General features: G+C 35.7%; 1 protein-coding gene across 2 annotated transcripts in view; it reads right to left on the reverse strand.

Annotated features, from left to right (window-relative positions):
* The window catches only part of BTBD8 (BTB domain containing 8), a 41,577-nt gene continuing 14,605 nt past the window's right edge, over nucleotides 1-26,972 (reverse strand). Inside the window, exons 6-18 of one of the 2 annotated variants that reach the window (XM_015635998.1) lie at nucleotides 26,338-26,418; nucleotides 25,208-25,304; nucleotides 24,495-24,583; nucleotides 24,188-24,290; nucleotides 20,114-20,296; nucleotides 19,175-19,312; nucleotides 18,029-18,158; nucleotides 15,419-15,480; nucleotides 13,742-14,375; nucleotides 13,348-13,438; nucleotides 12,639-12,778; nucleotides 9,250-11,583; nucleotides 1-7,914 (exon numbers count right to left, since the gene is read on the reverse strand). In XM_015635998.1, the coding sequence (XP_015491484.1) occupies nucleotides 7,445-7,914; nucleotides 9,250-11,583; nucleotides 12,639-12,778; nucleotides 13,348-13,438; nucleotides 13,742-14,375; nucleotides 15,419-15,480; nucleotides 18,029-18,158; nucleotides 19,175-19,312; nucleotides 20,114-20,296; nucleotides 24,188-24,290; nucleotides 24,495-24,583; nucleotides 25,208-25,304; nucleotides 26,338-26,418 (4,552 nt within the window). In that variant the 3' untranslated portion in view covers nucleotides 1-7,444. The remainder of the gene's footprint in view (nucleotides 7,915-9,249; nucleotides 11,584-12,638; nucleotides 12,779-13,347; nucleotides 13,439-13,741; nucleotides 14,376-15,418; nucleotides 15,481-18,028; nucleotides 18,159-19,174; nucleotides 19,313-20,113; nucleotides 20,297-24,187; nucleotides 24,291-24,494; nucleotides 24,584-25,207; nucleotides 25,305-26,337; nucleotides 26,419-26,972) is intronic. The other variant, XM_015635999.3, reaches the window with a different exon arrangement.

Genomic DNA, 26,972 nt, shown 5'->3' on the forward strand with positions numbered 1-26,972 from the left:
TTTAACTTACACATAGGATTTATTATTTTCTGTCATACAGAAATCAACTAAGAACCTTCAGTATGTAGTAAGGGGAAGAAAGGTTGTGGGACTATGCAACCATACAGATATTCTGGAAACAGAACACCATGTTGACAAGAAATCATTTCAAAGTAGGATTACTTAGGCCCCAGCTCGTTATCTAAGTCTGGAAAGCAAGCGGGTGGGAAACATGCAAGCATTCAGTTCGAGAGCTTAACACCCTTCCCTCCTCTCCACAGGACTGAGTGATCAAAATATTCTAGGACCATAAAGCCATGGACTACAGTTAGTGACTCAAACTTCTCTTCATATGCATCCCATTATACCTATATTGGATTAATCTTGGTTACTAGAACATAATCCAGAAAATAGAGATTGAAGGTTTTTATTTCCTCTACAGATACAGGAGATTTTGTTACAGGCAGGAAGTTTGACTTAGAAGTGGGTCTTTTATTTGTGGATATTACCTCATTGTGTGAAAGTCACAAGAAGTTCTTACACTGCCTACTCTGGATCTGGTATGTACACGGGGTGTGTCCTATCTGTATTGATCTTAAGCACACTGATATAACTTTACTGGCAGGATGTCATGCCACACTTGAAAGAGAGTTATTAAAAAAAATAAGTGAAGAATGAAAATTATTAAGCACAACTGTAAGAAAATTGAAAAAATTCTGACATAAGGATTGCATAGGTGAGGATATTGTAGATTAAAGTAAGTTGGTGAGATCAGTATCAAAAGTGTTTTATACATTTAAGGTACATGAGCCAAAATTTTTACTCCAGTAACAAGTCTTTCTGTCCAGACACTTAAATAAAGTGGTCTTTATAAATGTGCATCTGATAGCACTCACACTAAGTTCAGCAGGAGCTGAGAAAGAGTAGTCACTGTCACTCGAGTGCATAAATACAAAGTATGATGGACTACCTGGGTAATTGGGCTGAATCCCAGTTTGGGCATGTGGACCTCTGTTCAGGTTCACCAGAATACACTCCAGTCCAGTTAACAGTCATCATCTTTAAGTATACAAACCCTATTTTGAGCATCAGTGTCCTTGTTAAATGAATCTAGTTACTTAGTTACAGTCAGCCTCTCCAGATATTGAAGTTTGAGTTATTGAAGTATGCGTATGAAGTATGGCACAGAAAAGTATGTATTCAAACTTTACTGTGCAATAGAGAAAGGACTTTTGTTGCATGTAATGCAAAAAGATTCTTAGGACTTTGATTTCTCTAACTGGACAGTCTTCTGAGAAGTCATTTAAGGAGAACAGGGAAGCAATTTAATGGAATTCCATTATTAATTATTTCATACTTTAACTGCATCCAGATGGTTCATCAGGATTAGAACCTCATTAAGCTGAGTACCATATAAAAGCACAAGTATGCACAGTGCCTGCCCCCAGTGTCAGCTCCATTACCCTCCCTGAAAAGAGAATGTTGAGCTGAAAGCCAATCTGCAGATGTGGCTGTGGATTCACTTCTGTGTTTGCAGAACTGTGGCTTAATAGAGTGTACAGTGCAGATTGCAAAGAGAAGTATGAAAGGAAGGTCAAATGCAAGAAATAAACAGGTGTATGTGCACGCCTGCTCTGTATAGCTTCTTCTGTTTTCAGTTACCAAATGTAAAAAACCAACGAAATTACCAAACTCAGTGTTTTTCCACAGTTGATATCCATCTTTTAGATGAATAATTTTTCTCTGTTACAGGTTTAGTTTCCTTAAACACACAGTAGTTGTCAATAGAAAGAAGCTAGGTTTTAAATTAGCTAAAGACATTTGAACTGTAATTTTTCCAAAGTTGAACATTAAAGCTTATTTTAAAAGAAAATTGCATATTGCTTTTGTTCAAGAGAGAAAGATGAAAATCAGTGTGGATTTTCTGCAAGAGATGAAAGCTTCTAATTATATTTGATTTCAGATCTGAAAGCCCATTTCCAGAGAATCATCTGTTGTAATAAAGCTGCAATACTTCTCATTTTATCTTTTGTCCTCAGTTCCTGTATAGTCCTGGCAAGAACGTCATCCATCAATGTACAAATGTTAAATCACCCCAGTCATGAAATATTAACAGAATGCATACAGTTATGACTCCTAAATTGAAGTCTTTCTAGCTGTAATTTGTCATACCTACAATTGTACAATGTTATTAGTAGAGTCAAACTAGGAAACTACGAAATAGATATATTGGAAAAATAGCATTTCTAGTACATGCATTAATATAGATAAGTCCTGAACCTGATTCAGCTGAGGTCAACAAGAGGTTTTTTTGACATTAGTGAAAGCAAAATAATGAACTCCTAGATGTCTTGGTTCTGAGCAACAGATGAACAACATAAGAGCAGTTCTTAATTCCTTCATGCAAAGGTTTAGGTTTTCTGGAGCAAAGTAGAAGGAGCATGCTACTTATTATTTTCCAGACGGCAATAATATATATTGAAATATTGAAATACATATAAAATAGTCTCCTACAGTATGTACCTGTAGAACAGGTGTGTGATTTTTTTTTTAACATATTCCCTGAAACAAGCTGATAGACAAAGTTAGGGGAACACATCCCAGGGACAGTCTTTGTGAGAAACACGGGAAATTCTCTTGCCCTAGTTCTTCCAAAACAATAATGGAATTTGCCATCTCAAAAATGGAGTATAAATTTGAAATAATTATGGAATAAGATTATTAAACATGTACAGTTCATTCACATATCATCCAGAATTTAAAAACATTGCAAGCTAGCCATATTTCTTGTACTCAATTATTAGTATTTTCCAATGATACCCAAAGTAATTTTATTATAATGAGATTAGTTTAATCTCAAATATCTGTTTCCCATAAGCACTGTGTTTCTGCCTGCTGACTTTTTTTTCATTTTATATGCTGTGGATGTTGAAGAGGCCCTAAGAACCTGATCTAACTTTGAAGTTACCCCTGCTTTTAGTAGGAGGTTGGACTACAGACCTTTAGAAGTCAGTTCAAGCCTGCATTTTCCTGTATTGCTGATTTTTCTGCAATTTTTCTTTGATTCTTTGATTCTAGAAGCAGCTTTTCTAAGGGAAAAACTTACGATTTTTTGAAGTGTCCTTTCCATTACCTCTATACCACAAAAGCAGATGTCTGGGTTTTTTATGCACTTATCTGATCAGTTGTAGCAGTCCAGACTGCCCGCTGATCTCATTTCATGCTTACTTATCTCTTCTGATCTTCACTGTATGTCTCAGCCTCTGCATTTCTTTTGCTGCACTATATAAACATAGTATAATCTCATGCATTGAAAAAGCAAACCAAAAGATATTATTTACTGATCTGCTTTTCTAACTGTTATTTCTCTCTTAGGCTAGGCTCTGTTTCCTTCCTGCAGTTCTGTCAGGCTCTACCAAACTGCTGTTTGCTATTGCCTTTGACTATGTGGGCCAATCTCTCATTTTGAACATGGCCCTCGGAACACATTCCTATCAACCTCAAAACAGATACTTTACACTCATCTGCCCTGCAGGCTATGTTCAGTGAAGCTACTGGTGCAGTTTTCCTTAAATCCTCTCATCCTCATTTGACTCCTGCTTCCATCTTTTTATTTCCTTTGCTTATCTAATTTTTTTTTTAATAGATTATTTGGAAGAACTTCTCCCTTCCTCACTTTCTTATATGGTTCCAAGTGTCTGGCCTTCCCTTTTCTGTCTGCAATTATGTCTGTTGCTGACTTACTCCATAAATACAATTTTAGCTATTATCTGTATGTAAAACCCTGCAAAGCTGCTTCTCCAGTCCAGACTAGACTCTAACTTTCCAAGAGAATAAAAAAGTAAATATGTCTGCAGATACCACTTTTGGAGGTCCAGTCTTTTTAAAAATTTAATACATTCATACATGTAGGACATCTTTCCTATTTTTCACTTTCATAACATGTCATTCAAGATAGGCCAAATCAGGGACATTATCTGAGACTGATTTCCAAGCCCTCTCCTTTAAATTTTCACTGATAGTCACCACTAAATGTGGTCTTACTCTCTGTAGGATACAGATGTCTTTGCCCATTCAAAGAACAACTTCAGGTAAGCTGTCGCTTTCACCTGAGAACTGGTGTTCTCAGGCTTTGACAAAGCAATTTCACTGCTCTTATTCCAAATACTACTGCAAGGGTAGCATTCTGACTATGCTATCTTTTTAGTTTTCTCACTGATGCCCTTTCACTGTTCCATCAGATGTATCTACCTTGTCTTTGCTTTAGAGGTCCTTCAGGACCTCATAATCACTATTCACTTGGAGTCCATGGCACCGGCTTTGATTATTTCTCTATGAAGTTTTCAAACAAACCTTTATACATTCTATCATATTTTGGAGAAAGGGTGAATACAGTGATAAAAATCACTGCCAGGAGGTATGAGAAGGACTCCAAAGAACTCAGGTGACTGATACTATTAAACAAATAGCTACCTACACCTGGCTTTAAGCTTGAACATTCTTCTGAATGAGGTCAGGGTCAAACAGTTTTGGCAGCACACAAGGCTGGTCAGGAATATACATTCTTCCAGCTCCCTCGTTATCCAGCCTTCAGATCTCACCCTAAAGTATCCCCTTCTCGTCATGCATACAGTAGGAGAAAAAAAATGACTATTTAAACTGATCATGTGTTGAAACCATTGCTAATCAGCTAGACAAATATTGACACTCTTATTTTACTTTTCCATTCATGTGCATTTTTTTTTTTTTGTCTTTTGTCTTATCTTGGATTCTAACCACTCTGTGGGAAGTCTTTGTTTTTGCTCTTTGTTTGTACAATGTCTAGCCAGTGGGATGCTGGTCTGATTAAGCCTCACAGGCGCTCTAGTAACGCGAATTAAAAACAATACCACTTTCTATTCCCGCTACTTCTACAGACACTATTTGGCTGTGGGAAGCTGAATTCTATGGCTGCCTATGTACCAACTGAACAATACCATATCCTAATCAGCGGTCTGCTGCAAAACTGTTAAAGGAATTGCAACAACATCACTGGGGACTTGAAGAGAGAAGCTAATTTAATTTTCATACAACTGAAAAAGTAAATGCAAAGACAAAAACCACAATTATAAAACCCTATATGTGATTGCATTTCATACAATAAACCTGAAATTTTGTGTCAGTTTTCAGTGTCACTTTATCTATTCAGTTAGAAGTTAAAAATACGGGCAAAGTGAAAAATAGACAAAAGGATCCCTTCTTTCACTTTCTGTCACTTCTCCTTTCCATCACTTCATCATGTTTAACATGTGAATGCCCACTATCAGAATATCATCAGGATTTTAAAGTTGATTAAACTTTTTGATAAGCAACTTTTACTGTAGTGCTTTACACAGACATTGAAAAACAATATTCCTTAGCCTTTTGTAAGAGCTTCTCTTGAGCTTCATCTTTTACTAGGACCAGTACTATAGTTCTTTATTTTATCCAATACATTAGCACCTATTGATGTACCTTGTAAATGCTGAAGGTGAAAATAGGTTTTCTTGATGTTTTGCACTTCTAAAGGTGCAATATGAAGACTGGGTTAAATACAAAGGACTACATTTATAATATTGTGAATTACAATATCTCAGTTTATTTATGCTGCTGCTAAAAGAGCAGATTAAAGATTTTTATGATGAGACTGAAAATCTTCCTTCCATGAATTTAGAGTCCTCCACTGACATAAAGAGAAAGGAAGCTTTTCCTTTTTTCCCTTTACCTTGATATAAAAAAACAAAATAAAATTATTCCTCCATTCATTTTTTTATTTACATTACTTTTGTAACAGAAATTCAACTAGATAAATTATTTTGCCTCAAAGATCTTTTTTCTGTCAAACCCGAAGTCATAACTTCTTTAATCATACACTAGGGCAAGTTTGTATTTCCACAGAACTGAGTTTCTGACTATGAACAAAAAGAAATTAAGTTTGTCAAGAAAGTTAAGATGCACTGCTGGAATTGTGCAAAAGCTTGCAAAACTGACCATGTTATCAGTGGTTACAGTCAGCTTAAGTTGTGTACTTGTGTAGTTTCAACCAAAATAGAATGTTAGTAGCCTTTTACTCCTATATGGCACCCACTTCTGAAGGCACTTCTGTTAATGACTAAGAGGAGGTAGAATACTTCCTTTTTAGATTTTAAGATGTGTGAAGGACAACCTCTACTGTTATCTTAAGAGAGTCCAACCTGTGCAGGGAAAAAACCCCTGTACGTTTCAGGAGTTCTGACTTGGTAAGAATTACAAAAAGTTTCTCACTCCTTCCTCCCCTGTCAGTCACAAAAGAAAATAATCAGTCCTATCCACACCCAAAGAGACAAGAGCAGAAAAAGGATCTGTATATCCTGTTTCAGTCTGAGTCAAAGGTTATGGTGACATTTAGTCTCAATTTATAAAAGCTGCACTAGAGATAATAATGAAGATGCAAGAATCCTATTACCACTCCCAAAAATGTGGCATCTGTGAAAACACACAAAACCAAATTCCTGAGAATCTTGCTATACACCTCAGCATGAGAACGTGCAAGTGTAATTAATTATGCCTGAAGGTAATTCTAGTTAACATCAGACTTGAGATGTAACACTGACCACAACTTCAGATTTAGATGTACTTTTAGAGACATCAGACCTGCTGTTTCTTAGAGCAGGAACAACATTCTACTAACTTTGAATTCACGCACTATGCCATTTAAAATATTTACTTAAATGTGTGTATTTACTTCCTGAAGAAGTAAATACTTCATGAAAGAAACAGTGGTCTTCACACAGCACAAACTGTCTGAAGTTTTATATTTGAAGAAAAGGTAATTAAAAAAATTTATTGGAAACATCTAAAACAAAACAAACCAAAATACAAAAATCAAATCTGGAAGGAACAGATAAAACAAGCTGCTCATATTAATAAGGCCCAAGGCAGATTCAGATTGAAACATCTTTGAATATAAGTGTGTTTTGCTGTCATTTAAAGTAGTGTTGGCACACATCATCTTTTGACACAACCATTCTGAATCTTTATTGTTGTAAAATGAAGTCACCACATTGGGGAGGGGGGCGGGAAAGGAGAGGAATAGCTCTACTAATAGTGCATTCATCTTTAAATTTTTGATCAATGAGAACATTAAATGTCAAAAAAGAAGATAAAAGAGAGGGTGGAAACCCAGACCTTTCTTTCATGTCATCTAGTTTTTCTAACAATTCTAGAAAATACATGCTCAAAGTTCATTTTTAGAAAAGACATCCATTTAAGTCTTGAAAAATTACTGTACTTGTGATTAAATCTAGATGATAAGTTAACATATTTACCTCATTTTATCAGAAAGATTGCCTCAGTATCAAGAATTGCTTGTTCTTGACTGATGCAGTATTTCATTATGGTATGGAAACAACTCATCAAAAATAGATTTGGGGAACAGGTTGGAGTTCAGTTGCAAACAGCTGACACTTTAATGATGGGTTTCCAGTTCAAGAATTGTCCATTCCCCTTGAGGGGACGAACAGTCTTCAGAGGAAAAGCTTGCCACTGTAATGCTTGCTGAGGAATCGTCAAGTGGAGACATGAGTTCAGTCCACCTACTGAATGTGTCAACTTGTGAGGTACCCTGAGGATTCGAACCATCTCGTGCCAGAAACAGTGTCTGATTGATAAGACATTGTGCTAAGTTAAGGTCTTCAGGAACAGAGTTTTTGAAATCTATATTTGAGTCCTGCTCAGATAACAACTGCCTGAGTAGAGTCCAGTCCTGTTCTGCAAACTGTTGATCTTCAAAATCCATCTCTAGAACTGCTGTTTCTGAATCCATCCTCTGCTCAATTGCTTCTCCAACATCCATCTCATATATTGGAGAAAGGGTTTTTGAAGGCCGATGTTCATACATGCAGGTTTGTGCCATTGTGTCATAATCATCTATGTCTCCTGAAATAATTCACAATACTGTACAATGTAAAAATTGTAGATGATCCTCCCCTCAGGGCTGTGTAGAGCAAAATTTAATTCATTCAGGAAGGACAATCCAATCAGGTTAAAAAAGGGGGGATGGAGAGTTATACAAAATTGACAAAATTTGAGGCATTTATTTCCTATATAAAAAACAAAGTATGATTTATAAATTAAGTTAAAGAGCAATCACCACTGGTAATTAACAATAACCTCCATAATTAAGTTTCTGATACAGAAAATGACAATGTAAATATACACTTAATGCACATGAAATTTCTCATTTACTACATAAATTAAATTTAGACCAGGAGGTGCATAGAGGGAGTTAATAGAGAATGATTACTGAATGGTGACTTAAGCTATGTCAGCTTAGAAGAGAATTAAAACCAAAATTGTTTATCCACAGGCTTATTTCTACACTGCACATGCAAGGGCAGCTGCAGGCAAGGGCAAGCAAACTTAAAAAAAATAGTACAACTTTTAATGTCTTCTTGTTCTGTGGTCTGGCTGAACATAGATCATCATCAGTGTTTCATTACTCTTGAATACACAATAGTTGTAATCAACACTATTGTATATTTTTGATGGGATAAACAGACTGAATTATTGATATAAAGAAGACAAAACACAAAACTAGACAAGTATTCATCTAGCTACATGAAACAAGTTAGAACTTTTTTGTATATAAGCATCAGTTCTAAGTATAATATCTCTTTTAGGAAATAAGCTTTTACTGGTAAAATTTAGAATTTTAGACATCTCATTAGCTCTAAAGCAGAGTTCAAACCTACTCCCACTGGTGTATATGGCAAATATTCAGTTATATTCAGTGGGAGAATGATCCAAATTTGTATATAATATATAAATAAATAAATTACAACAATAATGCATATACCTGTTCAGGTAAACAGTTCAGTGCGCTTTAGTTAAGGTTATTACTTTAGTTATTGCACATCCCATTTAGACATACTGTATGTTGTCAAGCAGACAAAACAAATACTAAGATTCCATCAAAAGCTGATGCTGTCAATGTTAGATTGGATCAAAAATAACTGAAATACAGACAACTGCATCCAATCTGTCTTTTAGCATTACATAAATCTCTTGCAGTCAATTTCTCATTGAACAGCAGGGTATCGACAGATATTTCAAACAGACAAGCATTCTCTACCCAAGTGAAATACTTAAAAATATTTAAATATGGTTTCAGCCAAAATTACTTCAGTTCAGGATTCAATCCCAGACAAATTGCAAAGCTTTCCCTATTAATTTGGTTTTGAATGACTGAATGTTTCTATTTCTGTACATTACCTGGAAGTAAATCAGTATTAGCGCATTCAGTAGTTGCTGGTTGACTGTCTCTCACTTGACTTTCCTGAGTCAGCATCTGATTCTTACTGGCTTCTACAGGTTTTGCAGAGCTGCTCTTTTGCGCATCAGAATTAGTTTCTCTCTGCTGAAGATCCAGATGACATGGTCTTTCTTGAGATTTTGCATCATTGTCTATGTACTTATTGCACTGGTGAAATTCACTAGCCACCTCATTTTTCATATTTACTTGCTGGTTTTCTCCTGGATGTGGACTACCTGCTGAATATACTTTCTCTGGGCAACTTTGTTCAGTCATTGAAGCACCTTGATTCTCTTTTCCTGGGATTTCAGTACCGTGAAGATGCAGGAGAGAACTTCCACTTTTATCCAACCTATTGTCTCTATCCTTGCGCTGTTTGCCATCCAGGAATCCATCTTCAGTTTCCAATGAGTATTTTGAATAAAATGTCTTTCCATGGGGCTCTTGAGAAACGCTGTCAAATACTTCTGAAGGAGTAAGAGAATCTATTGAGTGCTGACGTGAACTGTGAGTTTCTACTTTATCATCAGCTCCCAATTCTTCACATTCATCTACTGAAAGTAAAACAGATCGTTTGAAATTTTTAGTTTTAGAAAACTCCTGGCTTGCAGTATCATTTTCTGTTGCATCCTCAAAAGCTAAATTATCAATTCCTTGGAACTGTTGAGTAGGAACATTTGATGGGGGAAATTTTTCTGCAACATTCTCTGCTTCAGATCTGTCATCTTCTGTTTCATCAGCAGAAGAAGAAACTTGGTCTGCTTCCTGAGTAAACTGTGCATTACCAAAAGTAGAACTTTTGCATTCTCTAGTAGTGGTCCGTGAACTCTCTTGATGGGACCAAATTTCAGGTCTTTTTCTTGGTATTTCATCGTCACTTGTTGAATTAACACGGAAGAGATCAGAACCCTCTTTTTTCATTTTCACCTCTATTCTTAGGCTGCTGTCATAAATTTTTAATTCCTCAGGTGTACTTGTATCACTGCTGCTTCTTCCAAGAAAATCATGACATAACATAGTACTGCATTTAGAAATGCCTCTTTCATTGGATCCCTCATCGTCCTGAGAGCCTCCAGCATCATAATCTTCTGATCTTGGTTTTATATCGTCAGAGGATGTGGTTGCACTGCCAGTATCTGATTCAGGGCTCTCTTTTGGATCTACGGCACTTGTAGTCCAGTGGTCCACAAAGGGAATCTCTGCATTTTCATGGTTTTCTGGCATTTCCATAGGTTCTATAAGCTCTGTGTAATTAGGTGAATATTTTTCTGTTATTTGTTCTGTGGAACATTCTGAAGCATCATCTAAATCTGTTGCAACTGATTTATATTCAGTCAAGGCTGATGTATCACACAGTTCATCAACTGTAAGAAATCCTTCCACATGGATCTGAGGAGATGATGTCTCATCTTCTTTATTGGTTACTTGGGAAAAGCTTGACAAAGTGTTTTCACCATAGTTAAGACCTGTTTCAGAGTTTATTTTATCACTCTGTTCATTACAGACATTTGTTGCTTTTGAATTTTTCACCAGTTCTCCTAAAACAATAGCCTTTTGATTGGTTTCCTTGGAAAAGTCTGAATATCCATCATTGGAAGACTGTGCATGACAGTGAAATTCAGCTGTATTATCATTTTTCCCTGGATCTTCAGTCTTTCTAATTCCAGTCTGATCTCCACAGATTTGTCTTGTTTCCATGTCATTTTGTAGCGAAACATTCAGTTTATAAATAGTTTCTTCTGCAATTTGAGAATATTTGGATTGTATTTCGTATTGCACAGTTTCAGAAGAATCTGGTAATTTTTGTTTATTGGATTGACAAGACTCCAGCAATTTACTGTCACTGCCATTTTCTGTGGCAGGTTTTAAAGATTTATTTGCAGAATAGCATTCATTATTGTCATGAAGCTGAACTGCCACAGCATCAGCCGTGTTTTTCTCAAGTTTCTGTCCTGAACCTCTGTGCTCAGAGGTGTGCACATTCTTCTGGACAACAGGAGAATCACTCCTTGAATGCTTTTGGGTGGAGGATTGAGATTTTAATGCAGCTGTTTTCTGTTTTGGGTCTTTACTATTTGTAATCTCAGCATTTTTTGATGGAGCCAGAGTCTTAGATGTTATCTTTGAAGTGGCTTTTGTTACAGGTGTTTGTGATTGTTTAATACTCTTCTTCTTAGCTGAAGGATGTTTTTCTGGGAGAGTTGTCTGAACCAGGTGCTGTAACACATTTTTTTCTTCATTATGTTTTGGAGATGTTCCTGATTTCAGTGAATTTGGTGATTCCCCCTGAGGTCCTAACAAAGGGTAAAAAAGACTATAAAGGTTGTATGTGCCAGTCACAGTATATTCACCAATTTTATGTTAATGTTTTTTATGTTCAGAAACAAGTTACTCAACTTTTAATGTAACTAAGGGATTTAAGGCTCTTAAAGAATTAAGATTTCAAATAACAAATAATAGAAAAAATTACCATCTTGGCACCTTTAAAGCAGTTCATAGAAAATACATACAGGAATCACTTCAGCCTGTAACTGAAGTAGTCATCCCTGGAGTAGAAAGCAGCAGCTCTCTAATAATGCATACAAACACTGCACAGCAGCTTAGCACAGGAAGTGATGAGTACTGCACTCAATTTATATTGTAGAGGAAATGAACAGAGGCAGAAAATAATTACATTAGTCATAATGTGATTAGAATTCCAGAGTTAATGTCCCTGCTCAGTCAGAAAATACTGCAAGATCTTTCATGACTACAAATTGATAGAACCTGCGTCTTCTACATCACAGTGCATTTAAGATAATATAACTTGAATATTGGAGCTCTGTCCTTAACACTTTGTATCCTTCCAAAGCAGTGTTTCCTCTCTGTGTTCTACAGTGTAATTTCCCACCTCTGCTATCAGTAGCTGCTGAAATCGAGTATTTGTTTGGGGGGCCAGTATCAGTAGCACTACTGCAAGGGGGAAGTAGGAAAACACCAAAATAGGGAGGCATAAAGCACTCTGCAGTCCAGATCTTTGAGGCTTATTATAAATGCTCAACCTACAGAATTTCTGTTGAGCTCAGTCATGGAATGCAGAAGTGCAGGGGATCAGCAAATGGAAGACTCTGCATTGCAGATTAAACAAGCAGAAGAAAACACCGACTGGCAGTGAAGACAGTATTTAAGTATTTTGAAGCTGACACATTAATTTGCATATTACAGTTTAGGATTGTCACCAAAAGTGAAATATGGAAAAAACCCAGAATTCTCCAGAAGATTTTTCCAAATAGTTGTGCTAAAAAACCAAACAAACCACAAAGCTTTGAATAACAGTGGCAGATCATTTAACTGCTGTATGAAACTTTACCTTGGTTCTTGGGAGAATTGGTAGGTGTGTTTTGAGTCTTTTGCTGTGCTGCAGAATTTGTACTCACGTTCCCTTTTTTCTTTAGAACAGCTTGTCCATTTTGCTCATTACACCCTTTTCCTGTTGTTTTTTTAGTTGGACTGCAACAAAATCATTACATCCATTACTTCCAGGCCTAGATCTAGCAATGTTTAATTATATTTAAACAAGAAATGCAAGTATTCTAATGTATGCACATATATATAAATATTGAAAATGCAACCTAAAAAGTAAACTTTTTGAAAATAAAAATTAAAAATATATCTATATTTTAAATTTACATACAAAGATATATATATATAATGACCCATTTCACAATTTCACTTCAGCTGTCTCCTGTCCAGTTTAATCTAAACTATTCCAGAAATGGTAAGTTTACAACACCTTGTGTAGTCAATAACTGTTCCAGTATGCAGAGTTCTGAATGACCTATGACAATTTAAAAATTATTAGCATGCAACAGTCCAACACAAAAGCCAAACCAATTTTATCTTTACAGCAATGTTGGCAGTAGCTAACTCAAATTGTTTTGCAAATATCCTACAGAAAACCATTCTCAGAGTAAAAAGAACATCTAATGGTAAGTTTAATAGTTCACCTGAAACCTTTCTTCCCAAACTCATACACTCATGCACACATGTATAAAGCAGCATATTTCTTTGTAACATACCTGCTTGTTGGGACATTAGCTTCAAGCTCAGTCTTTTTTTTTTTGGTGATGACTCCATTGGATACCTTCACAGATGCCTTTGTTTTTACTACTGTAAAGTATATTCAAAGTTAATTACAGGGGGAAATGCATTGCATGTAAGTACTGAAAAAAATCTCATATATGAAGATCAGTTATTGAGAAGATCATACATACTAAAGTTGTAAAATTTTTACTGTTTTAGATGGCTATTAATTGACCATAAAGTCAGTTTACATTCATTTAAAGGGGAAGAATGTAACTCTTATCAATTCATAGCAGATTGTCTTAAAGCTTCCATGGCTGGTTTTCAGTATATGACCAGCCTGAGACCAATCAGAAGAGGACTTTAAAGAAAGAATTATAAAAAAATTACCAGTCTGTTTTTTCCTTTCCTCTACCGATTTATCCTCTTTAGGTTCCTCTGTCTGTTCACCTGCAGTCTGGATATCCAGGATTGAATTTGCTGACTTGCTGGAAGTTGCTGCCACAGTTACCAAGGAGGGAGATTCCTTCCCTGTGGTTTTTTTCAATGGCTTTGTTTTGTTCTGCATGCTTGACGTTACTGTCAGTACTTTAGGTCTGGCACCTGCAATTTTTCCTTCATGATTCTTTAGTCCTTTGCTGCTTCCTGAATTTTTTTGCCCACTTCCAGATGATGTCTTTTCTATATCTTGCTTGGTAAGCATGCTTTCAGCCTTCACATTTCCATTATTTTCTATTTTTGTCTTTATAACAGCTCTAGCCTTTGGCAAAGCAGCTTTTTCCCCAGGTTTGGAATCCTTCGTAATCTTGGAAACTAATTTTTTGCCATCTTTCCCCTTTACATCCTCATGCTTTGAAGTCTTATTAACAGTGTTTCTATTGGTGGATGCATGTCCAGATGCTCCTAATCCATCAGATTTCATTTTATCCTGATTAGTGGAAGAATCTCCCCAGCAATCTTTCTTGCTGTGTTCTGCCCAGGAAGTATTCCTTATACCAACAGATACGGTAGTGATTTTATTTAGCTAGGAAAAAAAAATGGCATCAGAAAAAACCCCAAACAAAATATTTATAACACTAAACTATCCACAATCTGTAATTTCAGAAACACATCTACAGTTAAAGTAGTACATGAATTTAAACCAACAATATTCAATATTGAAATAAATTTTTATACATATAGATATATGTATATTCATACACACACACAGATATGTTAGCTCAGTTTGCTGGTATTCGAGAATATTAAAGTATTGCTCTATGTAGAGGAGACAGAAATATCTGAGTTTCACTTTTACTTTGGACAAATTACTCTGTAATATTTATGTATTTATATTATTAGTGTCTGCTTAAGTAAGAAAATTTTTTTGAGTTATATGTGCATATTTTCCAAAAAGGAGTAAAGTATCTTTATTACAAACATAAAGCCAAAAATTATTTTACAACACATCATGTTTTTAACCATATCCACACAGAAATACCAATATTGATTCTCTCAGGTGAAGAAGAACTCAGACATGGAGAATTAAGTGCATAAAAGAGAATCTGATACCAGTGTCACTGCAATGTATGCAAGACTGTCAAATCATGTGAAACCCATGCTGGTTTTTTACCAATTAATAACATACTTTTGAGTGTGATTTTCAATAGAAGAGTTGTTGAGGGCACAAATAAATATCTTTCAGAGCAGGGAGTGTAACAGACTCAGTGTTGTGGTGGCTTGTAATAATAGCAGAGATTCATTAGCTCAGTAGCAAACCATTTGCTCTGGGAAACAGATGAGTTTCATTATGTAGCAAGAGAGGAATGTGAGGTTCAGAACACAAATTCCTGCCTTTTATTTAAGCTTATCTGTTTGAAAATGTCGCAGAACACAGTCTGAGTCCTAAGATGATTCCAGTAGTCAACATTACTGATTCTGCAGAAACAGTTTACAAGAAAATACAGATTTTTAAAAACCAAGTTCCATTAAGCAATAGGGAAAATAAGTGTTATTGAAAACAAATAATGAAAATAGTTTTGTTTGCAATTATATGAATGTTTTAAATGTTTGGATATAAATGTTTACCTGAGAACTGGTGAACACAGGTTTTTTGCCAAGTCTTCGGTCATCACCCTTGTCAAATGCAGCTGTAAAAGGAACAAGCAGTTTCTTCACTGTTTGGCAGGAAAGAAGGGGGACAGAAATCAAGCCAGCCTACTCAGTTAACATCATGTGAAATCAGAAAGCACTTCTTTGGGTCCCGATTTACTCTAGAAAGGCTAATTTTGGTGACATGGCAAATGCTAAGTGGAAATACATGGTTTTATGTTTGGAACAAAAATTGTGGGATCTGTAATGACATCACATGGCCATAAGCAAGTGACTTCACTCTTCTGTTTCCCCATGTCCACAGTACGACTTTTGTTTATCAAACCTCAATTCATTTAAAGCTAGCAGTGCACTGAGACCTTTGAAAGTGTACAAAATTTCCAAAAGATCCCTTCAAATTTAGAGTACTAATGGCTTTTAAACGTATTGTTAATTATAAGGTATTTATTTATACTATATAAAGCAAAGATTAATTACATTAAAGTAAATGATATTAGTTTTCAAAATTAGCAAAGCCAAACTACCTAAATGTACACACTAAGGTCATAGTGCCTCTTTAGATAGCATGCAGCATAATGTCATGAGAATTATCCCTGTGATTGTCATGTGGAGTTTTCAGGCAGTGAATGCCTTTTTTTTTTATCTGATGTGCTCTGGGAGGAAAGCAGTTTTCAACAAAGCTTTTAAATCAATTTCGCTTGTAGAATACAAAAGGGATATTTATAGACACTGTACAGACTCAGAATCAATTGGTTTCATTTATGTCAGTATTCATACTTCATCTGGAAAAAAAGGTTTTGCAAAAAATATAAAAAAAATTTAGGCATTCAGTGCCTCATGTTCTAAGGTACTATACATGGAAACATTTTTTGTATGTATAATACAAAAATTCTGCTGAATTCTTACTAAAGATACTAAAAATAATTTTTATATAGGTTTCTAAAAATCACACAAAAGGTAGGCTGAAAATGGCACCCCAGGGATCTAATCCTTTTTCTAGCAGTGACTCTGCATATTAATACATACCAATATATTAAGACAAAATCCTTATAAACTTGTGCCTAAGAAAACACAAGACAGGTTGTAAATGAAAAAAACACAATATCGTCCCTCTTATTTTGGCATTTTTCCTCATCTATTATAGCCTTCTAAATCTATACAGGCTAAATTTCTAGGAGGAAAGCCTCCACCAGAAATCTTTATGATGAAAGTTGATCTAAGTTATTCTAGACATATTTCACCTGAGGATTAAAATTTGTCTACCAATATTGTACACAATCGCTTTGCCTGTAATTAAAACCAGATAATTCATGCAAACATTTCAGTCTTTTCATATATAAAATGTATGCAACTTCAGTCAGAATTTAACCTAAAAGAAAACCAAGCAATTTTTGGCAAGATGGAATTTGGAAAATTAAGACACACCTTGATTTTTAAATATTTTTTTTTTATTGAAAGCACTAGTGTAAAGTAGCCAAAACATCATTCACAATAGACACGATCATCTTAGAAGTAAACCACCCCAAATCAGAACAACACACCCTTTTTTCTAAAGCCAACTCCTCTGCTTCTGAAGGATTTTATAACCAAGAAGAAATCCTATCGCTGTTTTACAGAGTAGTATGAGATATTATTTGACTACATTCTTAAATCATGCTTAGAAAGACTGTCACTGCATCTTTCAGCATGTAATTGTAGAATAAAATTTTCATCCACCTCTAGGCATAAATATTTTTATAACTATTATATCCTTGCTACTAATGTCTTTAACGAAAAGGATATAAAAATGTTCACATCTCCTTTGACCCAAAAGTGATTTGAATTCAGAGAAGTATTTAACATTCTTTTCTTTTACAACGCTGTACTGTCAAAGCTAATATTACACCATAACCTAAACTCCATCATCAGTTCCACATCCTCAGAATACTCGTGTACTGCAAAACAAAGGAGCATTCAGAACAAAAACTCCTTTTTGTTGGAAGTGCTGTCTGTTAAAATGTTGAGAGCACACCATGCAGCTCCTTAGGGGCTCTCTGCAGCAGCACACACAAGATCACAATGCCAAGCAGCCGGGGAGCCTGGCTATCTGCATTTGCTCACGGTGCTCAGGATGAGCATTATGCAAGAGACGAGCGATATTTATACAGCACGGAGAAAATGATAAAGGACAGAAACGGAATTCATGCAACGGATAATCTGCTTTGTGCAAATTTAATTCATCCACAGCTCTTATCTCCTTAAAAATGAGGCAGATCAGGTTTTTAATCCTACTGCAGTGTTTTCAGTAATTTAGAGTAGCTGTAAATAAGAATAGAATCCATCTACATGATGGTGGGAGTGGGGGTTTCTATCATATATACTCCTAAAAAGAAAAGCAAGGAGGACTCTTCACAGAAAATGACTTACTGATTCCTATGTTTGAAACTAGCTAAGCATGCCATCATGCTTCTATTCTAAAACACCACTTCAAAACACAAAGCAGTACATATTTTGCTTTAATTTGTATCAGGCTCCACAATTCCATCTGCATTGTATACACTAAACAGATTGCTTAATAAGTTTAATACCATTTGATGCCAGACATACCTGCTTGTATTTTCTGTTGATGGTCTGGCCTCATCAGCTTCCAGCCTTCTGTGTGACGAACAGCATAAAAAGACTGAACCAGGAAGACCCAGAGCTTATCACGCAGCGCCTGGATCTTGCACGTAAAACCCTGTGTTCAAGTAACAAATCAGCAGCTGGCGAGGGGCATATTGTCATAGCAACCAGTCATTATTCCTTTCAGAATCTACTTACTCCCTAAGCTAGATCAATGATGTCATCACTTATATTTTATAACGGTCTGGTAGATGGAGATGCTGTTTTTGAAGGATTATTGCCCACCAAGGTGATTTTTTCTATAGTTTAAAACCTACAAATTACAGCACTAGGAAACACTACATTGCTCTTGTTGCTATTTTTTTCCTTTTATTTATTTCTTTTTTAAATGAACCCCATAATAGTTCTTCACTGTCAGCTGTGTCACAACAAGGTCAAATACTCCAGGGAAAAATAATGTATTTGATTAAATTTTCATTGCTTTGACCAAGTAAATCCATAACAGCACCAGATTGCAGTAATTAATGTTTCATTTTCTTTTAATTCTTTGTCATACTGTTTATGAATTGTTCCCAAAATTAGTAAACCACAGCTTAAATGTTATTATTTAGATTGTGTGAATATACATGGTATGTTACACACATGGAGCCTGATACCTCCACCCAATCCAAAAAGCACACACTGGATTAAGTGTCAGTCCTTTAGAGGACAGTTTTAAACAAAAGCAAATGTACCTATGACCTTCATAAAATGTGGGGGAAATATTTGGGGAGGAAGAGAACAAGCTCTCTTCCCCTGTAAGTTTTAGGTAATGCAATATTTTGCTAAATTTTTATCACAAATTTAAAGTGATAGTAAAGATCGATAGGGCAGGGTTGCCCATAGGACTTACATTTTCAGTAATACACAGGACTTTTTTGGTTGCCAGGATGGGGTTTCTCTTTAAAGTAAACAAATGCCTATGTTTTCTGTACTTCCAAAAGGACCTTGGATTTATGCAGACGCTTTCCTGTATGACCCGAGTTGCATGACTGAGCCATCTGAGCTCACACCATATCATCTGATTTGAACCACGACACGGAACAGTACCAGAATAGTTTTTCTACAAACACTGCATAATGAAGAACCTACCATCTCCTTCACATTTGCAGACTCCAACAACATATCCACTGCTACAAGAAGAAAGCAGCTATTTTCATTATTAATGCTTTTTTCAATTGCATTGAAAATTAGTTCTAGAAGGTCAGGTTTGCTGCTCATTGCCTGTGCCTGAAGAAACAACAAAAGGCAGTCGTTTAAAACAAAAGGAATGTACTTTGTATGCAAAAGCATTACTGAGCAGAGAGGATCTGCTATCAAGCTGTGCAGGGGGTATTCCAAAGCTGAGCATCTTCTTTTGTATCCATTCCATAACCCCACCCCTCTCCAGGCCTCAAACAAATTATCCTGAGGCCTCACTCATTAACAGAAATTTTAGGGACAAGGACACTGTGATGAATTTACAGCCCCATGCAACCCAAAGGCAAATTGTTTTAAAATTTCCCTCTTAATTGTTTTCACTTCTCTGTACATATTAAAGAACGTCTTTCACGGGGAAAATGAACTGGCTTGATGACTTGGTAAGTTCTCACCAGAACCTGCAGCATTGCCACAATCGCAACTCACAACACAGATCAGCAGAGGTTTGAGTACACTGCTCATACCCATAAATTTGTAAATCTGTGCTGTTATTCCAGGGGCCTGAAAGCTTTTTCAAAGCTTGTATCTATGCTTTTTGCAACACAGAAACCGTCCCACTAAATCAACTGGAACTTGTGCTTAGCTGAAGCGCATAACCCGAATGCAGTATTAGCCCTGTGTATCAAAGCAGTTACAAGCTTTAAAACAAACCTGGAAAAACCCACCCCCCAAAAAACTTAGTGCTGCCTGAGTTTCCATTTTAATTTTCCACAGAAGTGACTTCAAAGCAAAAGTTGTGACTATTTTGGTAATTCAGCAACCTGAACTTTACAAAATGTGATACAATTCAATTTATTTGGAAGCATTTAAGAACTTGAGGGCAACTTTTACCTGCAACAAAACAGAGAAGCCTTCACTTTGTACTAGATGTAGGAAGTTTGCAACAATAAAGGTTACACATTCCTCATGTAGCCGTGATGCCAAGGCCACAGCTGCCTCTGTCCATTTCACTCGGGGAAGGCTATTGATCAGCCGGTCACTCTCCATCAAACGGAAAGCAGCATTCTTGTGGTTCTTGAAACAGAAACAGAAATTAGCCTGTTGCCAGGCAATTACCCAAAGAATTGCTGATTGTAAAATAGCATCTGTTCCGTTACTGAGCTTTTACACAGGGATCCAATCACGTCATTATTTCCCTTATTTAAATAAATTTTGGGGTTTATAATTCTTAATATTATACATGCCTTTGAAACTAAAGCAGAAAAAGAAATCTCTATTAGTTCTGTTTTGCCTGAAGTTAGGGAAGTTTTTAATAGCTTTTATTAAGTTTTTTTGACTGCGTCACTACATACTACAGTCCTGAAGAAAATAAGGCAAATGTTAGCTGGAGAAGCTGAATAGAGAAAAAGATCATAGGTCATTGAAAGATGTAATAAACTCTTAAATAAAACTGCTAAGTTAAGGTTTTAGGTGAGTGTAGGTGGCCTAGCATTCAGGATACAGAGAAAACTTCTCTGTAACTATGAATCCTTTTGCTTTATGTAAAGGAGTCAGACAACAAATATTTGTCTTCCCAGATGGAGTTTTAACTGAACTTGCCCTCTTTGTTGTCTAAAGTTTCTCAAAGAAAAGTAACTGTTATGTTTCTAGTTACATTTCAAACATGCAAACAGATTCACTAATATTTATTATCCTGGGCTGTGTCTTTGGTTCTTTCATGCATTGCATCAGCACTGTACCTGAAGGCAACTTCTACTGGATAACACATCACTTGAAAAGAACTTGGAATTTATGGTTATCCACATTAGAATAGCCTGAAAGCTCTATTCAATGTGACCTAGCAGGACACTGATAAATTATGCAGTAACACTTGAAAAAGCAACAATTCAGATAAATATTTCACACAAAAACCCCTACTGCAAATTCAGATCACAATCACGTTTGTCCTATGTGAGTCAGAAAGCAGTGAGTACCTCCTTTGTGCATATTATAGTTAAAATATAAAATCTGACCAGCCATTGTTAAAATATATTTTAAAAGTTATTTTACTCATCTCTGGGAAAACTCAGTTTGCTTCTCTGCAGGTAATGTAAATTAAAAATTACATATATGCTTAGGGTTTGATTTTGCTCCCGCTGGACTCAATTACAAGCTTTTTGAATTGTCTTGAATTCAACCCCTGCTCACAAGGCAATAAGCATTCACTCCCATTAGACACTTTCAGTGAAATATAAAATGCCTTCATTGACTTCTAATTAAATCAGTACTTTGTAAAAGAGGTTCTAACTGAATTTTACCTCTCTTACTGTACTTTTTCCCTAACCATTTTAAAATGGAGTCCATTTTACTTATCTAAAAACCCAGTAATTTTCTTGCATGGAGACAGAAGGGATAGGCACACATAAAGCACCTGGACAGTGCTTTAAATGGCACTTCCATTTTAGTGTTTCTGTGTTCATCATTGTGGTTTCCCAGGAATTTTCCCATCAACAATCTCTTTTTCTTTGCATCTTTTTTTTTTCTCTAAAGGGCTGTCACATTAACTAGGTTTCACAATTCCAGCATCAGTAATGAAAGGATCAGCAGAGTTACACTGTTTAACTGGGTGTAAACTGTTAAAAGTTTTACAGCAGAAAACTCTAGCAGCAGAGTGAAAGAACTGTAAATCATACAGGAGCCCTGGCAAAATCAATGTCAGACCTTTTCTTCATCCCTCAAGCAGGCTTAAAGCATTTCTGCAGATTGTGAAAAACTCCCCTGGGAATTCCACAGGTTTTTAGAGTGGATATCTTAAATGCTAAAATGAATGCTCACCAGAACCATTCTCTGGGCACAAGAGGCTTATACTTTATTGTTTAATTTTGTAACTCTAGATGCTTTCAAGACTTCAGTCCATAAAATACCAGTGAATCTTGGATCGACACAGCAACATTAATTTTAAAAATTAAATTGGGAACTAAAACCCACTTTAGTCCAAATTGAAAAAACCTTCCAGAGAAGCTAGGTACACACCTGGGGTAGTACCAAGTACCACAGTGCCATGACTGTTCTGCAAATGCTGGCAAGGTAGCACATGTATTTCAACACAAACTAACCACAGCATCTTTATACACTAGAATAAGCAGAGGGGAAGGAAGGCCTTAACTTTTACCTGTCAACTTCCCAATAATGTTGCACAAGGGCCTAGAGAAGAACCTAGAACATCTGTCTACATGTAGCTCATGGCTACAGTACACACCTGAGGGTAGTCTGGAGTCGGAGGTGGGTGGTGTGTTAACTGTGAACAGCTGTAGCTCAGAATGAACTGATCTATACCTGGAAATGTCACTTAAAACTTCTCAAATTTTATCCAATGTATGATACACACTGCTAAGTGTATATTCTAAGAACACATGCATTGTGGTGGAACTGTTCAGGTTTTATAACTGTGAATATTCTCAAGCTCCTCTTGATCACAGAATCACAGCTGAGCTGGAAGGTACCCTCACAGATCATTGAGTCCAACTCCTGGCCCTGCACAGGACACCCCAGGAGTCACCCCATGTGCTTGAAAGCAGTCAAAACTTCTTGAACTCTGTTAGGCTGGTGCTGTGACCATGGCCCTGGGGAGCCTGTTGAGTGCCCAGCCACCCTCTGGGGGAAGAACTTTTACCTAATATCCAACCTAAAGGCACATAGGTCTGAAATCTGACATTTTTCAGGCTTTCACCTTAATACACAGTTGCAGCAGCCCCAAGAAGGCTTCACAGTCCTTTCAGCAAGGGCTAGTTCTTGGCCAGAACCATTCAAGAGTGCAACTCTTGAACCAGTGCTATGTTTGATAGTGTGCATGGCCACACTGGAGCTGTTTAGTTTGGGTAACACAGTAACACAAGACATGGGGACAAGGACTTCAGAATGAGCTATATGAGATGTCACATATCGAGTTGTCTAGAACCAAAATCATGCTGTGAATGTTACCTGAGCTAGTTAGATTACATTTTGTCTGTGACAACCCACATTACAGCTACATACATAGCCATGTTTGGCAGCAGCTCTACAGATTTATTTTTATATCTGCATAATCTTCATATATCTGTTACAATTCAGTTTATTTACAGGCTGAGTACTTGACCAAATCTCTGTTAACAGGTCTAGTTCAAATCAGTTGCCTTAAATCAGCTCTAAGCATAGTTTTATACAGAAATACAATTAGAAAGTACTTAAATTTAGGCAGGTCTAAATTGGAACAATGAAAGTAAGTACCATAAAAGATGAAAGCTGAGCTTTGTGGGGGGGGACCAGTGTAGTACTGTTATCTGAGAAGTAAAAGGAATGAATACTATACTGCTACTTTATTTCTGTAAAGTCAGCCTGCCTGTAAACAAATAGCTTGTGATCCCTGATAGCCAGTGACCACCTGAGATCTGAAAAAAAAGAAGTCAATTTTTCCCAAATTAGAATACCGGTAAAGATGAAAATGCAATCACAAATGATGTGTGCCATTATGTAACACAGAAATTGATACAGTGATTTCCTGTTCCTCACTACCCAAATACATTATCAGAGAATCATTGGATGGCCTGGGTTGAAAGGGACCTTACAAGTCCTCTAATCCCAGCCTCCCTGCTGTAGGCAGGGACACATTCTAATAGACCAGGTTTCTCAGAGCCCCATCCAATCTGGCCTTGAACACTTCCCTAATGTTACATTATGATGTCACTGTTGTGTTTCATAAATGTATTTTCTATAATTAATGGTGGACTTGGATGTGATGATTACTAGACTGTGTGTCATGAAGCATAACAATGACATTTCACATCAAAATAGTTTTAAAAATTATTTTAATTGTAACTTTTGCATAGTATAAATGTACTACAGATTTGAGTATTTTAATCTGTATTTATTATCTCTTAAATTACATTGTACAGCTAAATAAGGAAAAAAATCATATTGCTCTATTTTTATACAAAGCACACTACTTACCAAAGAGTTAATCAACATAACAAGACAATTGTTCTGAAGTTCAGTAGGTAAATTGGCAAAGCTTTTCTCTGAAAAACATCTTGCAAAATGTTTTCCTACCCATCTGTAGAAAAGAGAGCCATTCTTAAGTAACAAAGATGAAAAATGTTCTACCTTCACTTGTTAGCATAAGTGATACCTCTAAAGTATTGAAAAAATGTTTAAAATGTAAACATTTCTTATGCCAAAATAAACCCTATCTTGCAAAATGAAATAATTTCATCAGAAAGCAGATAAATTTAAAACAATTATATTTTATTTTACTTACTTCATGCAAGCAGCATATAGATTTTCCACTCCCAATGAATGAGCAATAGCCAGGCATTCTAGCACAGGTTGCTGTTTGCCGGGAACAGGCTAGAGTTGTTAGAAAATTATCACAATTATTGTACATTTTGATTTACAGAAACCATACAGAAGTACAAAATCTTCAGTTCAAAGATTCAGAAGTATTGTCAGCTGCCATGGTATTTAAGTTTGTTTGTCTTTATGCAGTGATCTATTTCCACATGTCAGTAACACAGGATTCAGCTTCATGAGCTTAATGCATGAAAATGCTGAACTCTAAGCAGATATTTGTTTTTAAACCAATTTTAATTGAACAGACTTTTCCCTAAATATATGCCCATGAAACAAGATATACAAACACATAGCATTTCCACATGTCCACCAAGAATAGTTACATTTACAATAGCACATATTAAACTATACTCAATATCATTTAATACATTAATCATGTGGAATACTGCTTTTCATCAGCTGGGGTTTCCAGTGTCTATAAACAGGTGGATGATATCACAGGCCTTACTCCCACCATCTATCCCAAATTCACATCTGAGAACAGAGACTGTTGACTGCAGCCAACACCTTGATCACGTAGTTCTTACATACACTGACATTGTCACTCTGATTTAGTGCTAAGTAGTAGATTTGAAATTCTCAGGCTCTATAGTTCACAAAGCAGCATGAGAAGTGACGTACCTTTTGGAAAAAATTGCAGTAATCTCTTTTCAAAATGTAGATAGCCACTTCTTTTAGTCCATCCAGCCCATACATGTCTGCAATGCCCAACATGCGACTAAAGAGAAGGCAGTAGCAACAGAATCAAAAAATCCTTGTGATATATGCATTTTCCTTACAGGACAATTTACATGCAAACTTCACCTCTTGGTTCAGTCAGAACTTACTGCATAAAGACACATAATCAAGTGTGACACTTGCCAAGGAATAATCTTCAAAACAGAAACATATATTGACTTAATAATAATCTCCCAGCCACCGAGTTCAGCCTGTATAAAAACAAGCCTCAGTCACTAGCTGAGAAACTGTTCAGAAGACTCTCAGTTTATTTTAAGGATAGCAGATGAAAAAAATATTTGTGCCAGTGGAGTTCCCGAATTTTGTAGTTTTTTTTCCCAAAAGATTACATAAAATATTGTAGATGACATTCTTAAAAAGTAGAGTGAGCAAACTATTAATTTATATAATAATCAATACTATAATTTTATTTTCTGTATCAATTCATTAGCTAAACATTGATATTGAGACAGATTATGAATAATTCCATTTTTTTAGGAAACTGCAGCATTTTAATGTTTAGTGGCAGAGTTCATCACCTAATATATAAGTGGTTTCAGAGAATAAGTCACAAATTTCAGAATTTATTTCATTAATACAGGATTATGTATAAAACTGTGATTAATAACTGTGCCAGAAGAAAATGCCAACATTTACATCGATTTCTATATACCATCTTTCATGGATCTAAGACTAACTACTTAGCCTTCCCATCATGAGTGATTATTCAAAAATAAATAAAAAATATTAACTTTTATATACTATCACACATTGTATGTATTATTCTGAAAATTAAAAGGAAGGTACAGGAAAATTGGAAATTGTTTTGGTATAAAACATCATCCTGTTTTTCACTCTCCTCATAAGAGTATTCCAAATCCAGCTGGCACACCTTTTCCAGTAGCTGTCAAATAAATAAGATTTCTTCAACAGCTTTATTTTTGAAGTTTTTCTTTTGACTTTTAACTGAGGAAATATAGAACAAGCAAACAAGCACAAGCTAAAATTAAAAAATAATAAATTTTGACATATACCCAACATCAACTTCTTCTGGGAAGTCCAAAATAGCTCCATATATAAAATGCAAGATGACATTCATTTCTGCATGGCTTATGCTACAAAAAAGAAGAATGAAAAAATACAAATAAAGGCACACCCATAATAAAATGCATCACATTTCTTAGCCAAAGGAAGTTGGTCAAAAAGCTGATACATCGTCCAGCTGCTCTGTGAATGGAAGGCAAATGATCTGATATAATTAAAGCAATAAGATTTTGCAATGCAAAAGTATCTAAATGGACTACATTTGGGGTGAATTTAGCTACTCAATGGACTTGCTGAAACTTTCTAACACTTTAGAACCTTAAAAATAAATAATAAGTAGACTAATACTAATAACTACCATTTCCACTGATAATATTGGAAGAAGGATTTCATCATTGCCAAGCTCTCTACTAGCAATAAGTCAACTATTAAATAACTATATATTTTAAAAACATTTTATTATAATTACTCTATGATATATTTATGTTTTTGCAACACTAAAAATACATCTAGTAGTTTTATTACAGTGCAAAGTAGAAATGCTACTCAGAATATTTAGAAAGTCTTTATTCAGATTAAGAAAGCTGGTCCTACACAGCAGTGTTTGCATCCTTTCACAGTCCCA

This window comes from Parus major, chromosome 8, assembly GCF_001522545.3.
Source record: "Parus major isolate Abel chromosome 8, Parus_major1.1, whole genome shotgun sequence".
In the NCBI taxonomy this organism is placed as follows: Eukaryota; Metazoa; Chordata; class Aves; order Passeriformes; family Paridae; genus Parus; species Parus major.